The 8,887-nt window shown below is 38.5% G+C and overlaps 1 protein-coding gene across 1 annotated transcript; it reads left to right on the top strand.

Annotated features, from left to right (window-relative positions):
* Positions 1–5,429: 5,429 nt before the first annotated feature.
* Positions 5,430–6,898, top strand: LOC114634755 (PSME3-interacting protein). Its single transcript, XM_028783357.1, has 2 exons — positions 5,430–5,574; positions 5,734–6,898. Exon 2 carries the CDS (start codon positions 5,842–5,844, stop codon positions 6,604–6,606), a length of 765 nt encoding a protein of 254 aa, XP_028639190.1. The 5' UTR covers positions 5,430–5,574; positions 5,734–5,841; the 3' UTR covers positions 6,607–6,898.
* Positions 6,899–8,887: the final 1,989 nt, after the last annotated feature.

The raw sequence follows: 8,887 nt of genomic DNA on the forward strand, positions 1-8,887 counted from the left end.
CTGTTGATGGACATCTAGACAAATTCTATTTTCTTGTTATTGTGAACACATTATCAGAGTTGAATATGTATTTTTATGGCAGTATATAGACTCCCTAAAGTTTATGCCCAGAAGTAGTATAAAAAATATTAATTATTTCAATCATACCACATACACTCCCCAAAAATAGCTCGGGCATTTTCTCTAGCTTCCTCTCAGCAAAAGTTGTGCTGCTTAGCTTTAACTGTCAATTTGCCACAACCTAAAGTTAAACTAGGTAAACTGGCATGTGAAAATGTCTTCCATTAAGCTGTTTCTGGTCATACTATCTATCACAGTAAACATACTATTTGTCCTGGAACTGGAACAATGCCTAAAGTTATTGTTAGGGTTTTAATATAAACATTCTATCTGCAGGGACAATGTATTTCTTTAAGAAATTGTTATTGTTTTACCTACAGAGCAATAGTCTCTTCCCATGTTCTCTGCAAAATACACTATTCAGAAGCTATTATAGTAAAAGTTGGCCCTTTCAATGTAAAATTAAACAGGTAGGGTTGGCACAGATAACTGATCTCTTGGGCTATGCCATGATGTAAAGAATATTTTATTACCTCTTCTCTCTTCTTCTAAAGCAGTGCCCCATACCTGCTTTTCTTGATTTATGGCCAAAGGACTTCCATTTTTTCAGGAATCAACATCTCTGTCAGTTTTAAAGAGGGGAAAATAAAAGCACATGGTCCGTGGCAGGTGATCGGGATTTCACTGTTGCTGTTATATATCCAAATGCTAAATTCTGCACCATAATATCTCATTACCCCAAGACCAGTAAATTACCACATGTATTGCCCTTTATTGTGTAAACCTTGCTTCCCTATTTAAAACTGTTTGTTAGTGAAAGTGGTGAGTGCCAATTTCTGGGGAAAATACAGTGAGACAGTGTATTCCCTGTGGTCCCAGGAAGGGAACATAAGGACAGAAAAGAGAGAAGAAGGAGGAAGAATATGGAGAGAACAGAAGGTCTCCATTAGATGTGATATACCAGCAGCATATGCTCAAGTAAACTGCACCCCCACTGCAGAGTAACAAAACTGAAATAACCAAGGAAGACACACATAGCAAGTTTTTGGGGAACAGAGCTGGGAAAATACTTAATCTAGTATTAGAAAATTAGATTACAAATAATCTCCAAGAAATTGCACAAAGCCTAAATAAATAAATTTTAGTCTGAGTCTCGTTCATTTGGAAGCTAGATGGAGAAAGAAATCATACAATTAATGCACAGGTAGATATACATCCATACACACAAACACAAACACACACACACACACACACACACACACACACACACTCACATATACAGAATTTTCAGGGTCACCCGTTGTGCTGCTAAATCAACTTTCATGAGTAGTCAAAGTACTGAATCTCTCAGTTTCAATCAGCTATCCCATATACTTCTCCAGTGGTTGGGAAGGGTTCTGAGCTCTGATTCTTCCATAATATATAGAACATCCTCCAACTTCCTATTTTGACAGCTGTGACTAGAGGCAGTGTAAATAACTATACTATTAACTTTAGTGGTGTGTGTGTGTGTGTGTGTGTGTGTGTGTGAATGTATGCACTTATGTCTGGAGGTTTATATGCATGATAAGGCTGTTAGTCAACATTTGGTTGTGTTTCTCAATTGCTCACTACCATTTAGCCCATAAATTTAAAAACCAAAATCTGAGATTAGAGAATTCATTAGCATAAGTCTTATTTGGGTATGTGGAAGAAAAATGGTGGTTGGAATCAGTAAATTTAGTAAGATATAGCAACGAGTTTATCAATAGGATACACATTATCAAATGTGTTATCAATAGGATACACATTAAAGATTTACTAAAGAGTAATATACTCTAAATTTTCTATGAGTGGAGCAAAGACTATATGAATACTACTTTTACTCGAAGATAGATAGATAGATAGATAGATAGATAGATAGATAGATAGATGATAGATAATATAAACTCATAATAGGTAGATGATATGGACAGATAATACAGAGTAGCTAGTTAAATGATAGAATGTAGATGACATAGACAGATGAGAGATAGATACATAGATAGATGATAGATAAATATACATGGACAGAAGATAGATAATAGAGATAGTAGAGAGATAGACAAACTTATATACATATGGTCATGACTTTAGAAATAGAAAGTTACTAATGCTAGGTAAATTTTTTTAGGCATGAATATTCTATGAGCCATAAAATTTGACTATTGTACCCTGGTTTTCCCTGAACTAGGATTAAATTAGAAGATAGTATAAATAGCACACCTTAGGAAAAAAAAAACAACCTGAATAAAAAGATTTATTTGGGAACAAACACAAGAGGTGATGAAATGGTATGCAGCATGAAATGATGCTCATAAACACAATTTAGAGACCTGTAAAACAGCAATCAGTGGTGTTTATAATGCATTAAATGAAATGAATAAAAATCCTGAGGCTGTTTGTGTCTATTGGCCTAAAGAAGAGGGATGGTTGAGCTACTCCAGGCTGGCTGTTAGAGAATCTAGAATCAGACAATTAAAAAGCACAGTGAGAATAAAAGAGACTCAAGACCTGTCTTAGATGCTGGCCTTGGCATCTCTCTCCAAGCAGCTATTTTATCATCTAGAGAGTGTCATAGGCTCACCTTCCAGGTTTCTATGAAATATGTTTCCCATGTACAAAAATCTAGGATTTACAAATGGGGTTCTAACTTTCAGTTACTCAGCTTTCAGGCTATTTAATATTAAAAGGTGATATTAGCTTACCATTGAGCAACATAATTTTCATTTCTTTGCAGAAAAAAATTAAAATCCAATGAAGTTGAAACCATGAAGGAAATAATGACAGTTACACTTTAATGACTCTCTGATGAATGCTAGGCACTAATTTCTTTTGTTCTTTTTTTAGTCTTGGGAAGTATCCTGCAAGGGAGGATTATTTTATCTGCTTTTCTTTACATTTGAAAAAGAAATCTTGAAAGATGAATTTTCTCTCTAAATAATCTATTTCATGTAGAAAATGGGTGGGATTTAATTTTTGTTTATATTTACTTAATGGCTTCATGTGAATGTATGCATGTGGGTTGGGGTATGTTTTGGGCTGCATATGAGAGTCAGAGGAAAACTTATAAGACATTTTTCTGTCCCACCATGTGTGCACTGGGAAAGTGAACTCAGTGGGCTTAGTGGCAAACACATCTGCCTGCTAAGCCACCTTGTTGCTTAAAATGCATGATTTTAAAATACTGCTTGTATTGCTAATTTTCAACTTCAGTGCATCGACACAGTAACCAAATTTCTTATGCATACTATGTATTATACTTATGTAATTGGTGTGAAATGGGGATGAAGATCAGAAAAATTACAGGGGTACCTTGAGGCCATAAAGAAAAAAAAATGAAGCTTTAAGATATGTACTTTAGATATCTTATACATATGACATATCAAATCCTTAGAACAAGAATATCAAAAGTCAGAATAAGAAACTTTTGTATCAAAGACAAAGATAAAATATAACATGCACATTTAGGTTATAAATATAGAATAAATATCACCAGAAATCATAACAATAAAACAACTTTAAAAATGCTAACATATCTATTGGAATGCTAATCAATATATGAAGAAACTATGAAAATGAATAAAATGAGAAAAAAATGAAAGATCAAAGAAATATTAACAATGAAAGTTGTACATAATCAATTCATTAAAAAGATTGCAAGGCTTTTTAATCCTCACTCCTGTGCTGAAGAACCTGTTGACTGACTGAGAGGGCTTGGTGAGATGGCACCTCAATGTTGGACCTCTAGAAAGCGGGATACAGTGAAGGACTATGCGCAATTGGAAGCATGCGCAAAGGAAAGTAAATAAGATTTGGGCCAGTGGTAAGTAGCGGTGTTTTGTGTAGGTAAGTGTAGGATGTGTTTTGTGTATGTGTTATGCTAAAATCTAGAGAAGTGAAGGTACTTCTCATAGATGCTTTTAGTCTTTGGACACTGACTAGAGACAGGTTACACCCTAGACACAGGTTTGAGAAAAACAGTCCTCCCAACAATTTGGGGATGGTTTGGAGAAAGAGAAGGAAAATGAACTAAAGCTATCTGAGAGCTCTCCTAGGAACAGGCGAAGGTCAGGGGACATCCTGCCTCCTCTCTGTCTCCAAGTGGAGAAATGCTTGGTTCTGGATCCCTTAGGTAGGATATCTGGGTTCCTTTCATGGGACATCTAGTCCTCTTCCCTCTCTGTCTATTGTCTCTCCTTGGTGCACCAATCTGTCCATGTCTGTCGGTTTATGTCTGTTTTTGTTTCGTTGCTTGAATGTTCCATGTTTAAAAGAAAAACGGTTAAAATTTTATCTGCTCGTTGTTCAGCCCTTGATTCAGTTTTTAACTAGTTTCAAAAAGAAAAAAAAAGTAAAAATAAAAAGTAGTTTCAATTGGCTTTTGGAGTCCTACACCTGTAGTAAGGAGTCTAGCACAGCTTGAGAAGCCCTTCCATGGTCTCATTGTCTGTAAAAGCCACTCTTAAAGGCGCCATCAGGGTTTTATTTTTGGCTTCTATGGTAAGGAGCTGATGATTGTTTCTCCGAGAAAAATCCATTACTATGATTATTGTGTTCAGCAGGTGACAAGGTGCTTCTCTTGAAATTAGAGGTAGAAAAACTGAATTTTGTTTGGTTTAAATAAGTAAATGTGTACAGCCAATTCATTTTTTGTTTCTGACTGGTCTTAAAAGTATAAATATGTTCTACATGTCTTAGTTATAGATTATTGGCTTGTAAGTTATTGGGTGCAATTAAAAGTTTGTAACCTTTGTAAAAGAAAGTTGGTTTAAAACTGGTAAGTCAGGGTTGGAGTCATTCTAAACAGCAACGCATGGTATGAGCCAGCCCAGAGAAACAGGTCTCTAAAGATACATTTAAAGTAGGTAACATTTTATGTATTATAAAGACTTATAAAAGATTTAGGGCAGTGTCTCTTTGAGGTATTGGAGGCTGTACTATTTTGCATTTGTGCAGGAATTGGCAGCCAAACTTTGCAGCATGGGGGTGACACACTTGGTGTTGATTTTGGAGAAATTGGATTGATTGTTGGAGGTTGAGTTTTACTTTCCAAAGTTATGGTTGTGCTCTGGTGTTAACAAGGGAAACTCAAAGATTATAGTTGAATTGTCATTGTTACATTGGATGCAAATTGTAGTTAGATCACAGGTTTGGGATTTTAACTCACACACATTTGTAATTAAGAAAAAATTCGACAGGTGGAGATTGTTGCATGGTTTACTGCAAAAGGTTGATTAGGCTATGGAACTTGTGGAGGCATTGTAGCCTGGCTTGCCTACTCTAGCTGCCATGTCAAGAAATGCATATAGAGGTAAGAAACAGGAAGCCCCGAAGGGTCAAAAGGAATACAAAAGCAAAGTGTGTTTGCTTCCTGTGAGCCGTTGTTCTTTCTCGGTTTCTTTTCTAGTTTTTTAAGAGCGAGTGGCCTTGGCGGCGACGGTTTGCGTTAAGCGCCGCGGAGGTGAGGGAGGCTCGCCTCCCGCGCTCTGGTAGGTGAGTGCGGCCTGGGTCCGCGCCGGGAGGAGAAACCAGGCTTCTCAGCCGAGGAGAAGGTGAACTACAGCCAGAGTTAGGATTAGGGCCCAGTTTTGAGGTGCTGACAACCTGACAACCAAAAGATCTTGCTGCTTTTATTTCTTCCCTGAGTTCCAGCTCTGCGACCTCCCTGCTTTACAGACTGGACTTGACTGCTAAAGGGCCTTGAGTACCTGAGAGTCTCCATTGGAATCTGCTTGGGAAGCAAGAACAGACTATTCCATCATGGATGGAGGGGATGATGGTAACCTTGTCATCAAAAAGAGGTTTGTGTCTGAGGCAGAACTAGATGAGCGGCGTAAAAAGAGGCAAGAAGAATGGGAGAGAGTTCGAAAACCAGAAGATCCAGAAGAATGTCCAGAGGAGGCGTATGACCCTAGGTCTCTGTATGAACGGCTGCAGGAACAGAAAGACAGGAAGCAGCAGGAATATGAGGAGCAGTTCAAATTCAAAAACATGGTAAGAGGGTTAGATGAAGATGAGACCAACTTCCTTGATGAGGTTTCTCGACAGCAGGAGCTGATAGAGAAGCAGCGACGAGAAGAAGAACTGGAGGAACTGAAGGAGTACAGAAGTAATCTCAACAAGGTTGGAATTTCTACAGAAAATAAGGAAGTGGAGAAGAAGATGACTGTGAAACCCATAGAAACCAAGAACAAGTTCTCGCAGGCAAAGCTGTTGGCAGGAGCTGTGAAGCATAAGAGCTCAGAGAGTGGCAATAGTGTGAAAAGACTGAAACCAGATCCTGACCCAGAGGACAAGGCTCAAGAGGCCCCATCCTGCATGTCTCTTGGAAGCTCTTCTCTGAGTGGACCTCCCTCCATCCACTGCCCGTCTGCTGCTGTATGCATCGGCATCCTTCCCGGCTTGGGTGCCTACTCTGGGAGCAGTGACTCCGAATCCAGTTCAGACAGCGAAGGCACTATCAATGCTACGGGGAAGATTGTCTCCTCCATCTTCCGAACCAACACCTTCCTTGAGGCACCCTAGCTCCTGACATTACCACAGGGAGCATCTCCTCAGAGGGTTAGATGCCAGTTCTGCCTTGGCGTCACCTCCCTCAAAAAACTTACTTACCTGCTTCCTGTGCACATGTGACATTTTAACTTAACTCAGAAATGTGTCACGGTCCACTTGTGGCTCAAACTCAGCTTGATTTCTCTATACTGCAGTGCAGATGACCAAACCTATCCTGTTGATATGAGGAGTCAGGGTTCAGGCTAATCTCAGAAATGTCACTGACAGGGCAAGGACAGGCACCAGATGGCTTGCAAGGGTTCGGTGTCCCTTGTTACTGTCTGGTTTCTCTCCTCACGTAGCAGCACAGGAAGCAAGGGCAGCATTAACTTCATATTCTGTTGTAGATGAATGGGTTGCTTGGTTCTACCATGTTGTGTGTGGGCATAGAGAAAGGGGCTGATTAGCCGGTGACATGGAGCTGTCCCCTAGAACTAACCCTTCCTGGATGTTGTGTGGTTTAAGTAAAGATTGCAAGCCACACCCACGAGGCTATGAGCCAACTACAGCCCTTGAGGTGACACTCTTCCATGTTCTCTCTCCATCCAGCCTGCAGGGTGGAATGAGCTATAATGAGGACATGTCCGTCTTCTGCCCACCTTCTCTCCCTGAAAAATTGTTTTGATTTGTTTTTGAAATAAAAGATTTAGTTTAAGATTCTGAAAAAAAAAAAGAAATGCATATAGAATTATTATAGATTTGGAGGATTGTTTTTATACTGTTCCTTTACATTCTGGTGACTGTGGGAGGTTTTTATTTAGTGAGTTTGCTTGTAATTTTGGAGAATCCAAAAATCCATGAAGTGATATCACTGGAACGTTTTGCCTCAAGAAGTGGCTAATAGCCTTATGTAAGAAATTTTGTTGCTGCTTCAGTACAAGAAGTTAGGAGTTTGAATCTTTCAGTGTATATTATTTATTATATGGATATTTTGGTAGCTGATCCCTCTGAAAGTGTTTTACTACAAGTCTTTGCTCTCATACAAAGAGCTTTAAAATCTTGGAGTGCTTGTTACTCCAGAAAAAATTCAAAGGCAATATACTTTTCAATATTTGGGACCTCAGTTATATCCTAAGCAGATTGTGGCACAGAAAATTCCAATAAGAAAAGATAGTTAGGGCCAGAGAGATGGCTCAGCAGTTAAAAGCACTGACTGCTGTTTTGGAGGTCCTGAGTTCAATTCTGAGCAACAATGAGGTGGCTCACAGCTATCTGTAATGGGATCTAGTGGTCTCTTCTGGCTTGCAGGTGTACATGCAAAAATATAATTTAATGATTTTCAAAAGTAGTTAGTAGATATTAATTAGTTAAGACCTCATCTTAAGCTTATGACAGGAGAACTTGAACCTCTGTTTGATACCCTCTAGGGGGATGCTAATCCTAATTCCCCTTGACAATTAACTGAGGGATGGATAGCTTTGCAAAAGGTGGAGGATGCTATTAGTCAACAGGAGATACATTATATAGACCATAATCAATTGTTGGCTGCTTGCATCCTTGCTACAACTCATGTGCCCACAGCAGTCCTTTGACAAAAGGGACCAGTCATTTTTCTTCATCTCCAAGTAAAGTTTTAATACCCTATTATGAAGCTGTAGCTTTGTTAATACAGAATTGTAGAATAGAATCAAGAAAATATTTTGGGAAAGAACCTGATGAAATATTCCTTATTCCAAATAGTAGTTAAATTGGTTATTGCAGAATACTGATATTTGGCCTATTGCATGTGCAAACATTTCAGGCAAAATTGATAGTCATTATACAAAAGATAAGTTGTTACAGTGTTCCTCTATGCATGCCATTGTATTTCCTATAAATTTATGCATGCAGCCCATAGAAAATGTGCTTACTGTATTTACAGATGACTCATCTATTGAGAAGGCAGAATACGTGATTGGATCACATGTTCATTCTCTTGAGTTTCCCCCTGCTTCAGCACAAATAATTGAACTGCATTCTGTAGCTACCGTTTTTGAAATGTTGAAAAATCAAGCTTTTAATTTGTATACTGATAGCCAATATATAGCTCATGGTTTACAACTACTTGAAACTGTTTCTTTTTTTAGATACTGCTAATTCCCAAATTTTGCAATTACTTATGTAAATACAACTCAATTTAAGAGAGCGTACACTTCCTTATTTTGTAGGACATCTAAGAGCTCATACTGGACTGCCTGGACCCCTTAGTGAGGACAAGCCACAGGAGATTTGCATGCCAGGAAGGTTATAGGCCTTCTACAGGAACAGTTAGCCA

The sequence above is a fragment of the Grammomys surdaster genome, unplaced genomic scaffold (genome assembly GCF_004785775.1).
Source record: "Grammomys surdaster isolate TR1022 unplaced genomic scaffold, NIH_TR_1.0 1087, whole genome shotgun sequence".
NCBI classification, from domain to species: domain Eukaryota; kingdom Metazoa; phylum Chordata; class Mammalia; order Rodentia; family Muridae; genus Grammomys; species Grammomys surdaster.

What these genes read in the sequence shown, in the direction of transcription:
- LOC114634755 (XM_028783357.1), top strand. Translation starts at nt 5,842, where the DNA reads ATGGATGGAGGGGATGATGGTAACCTTGTCATCAAAAAGAGGTTTGTG.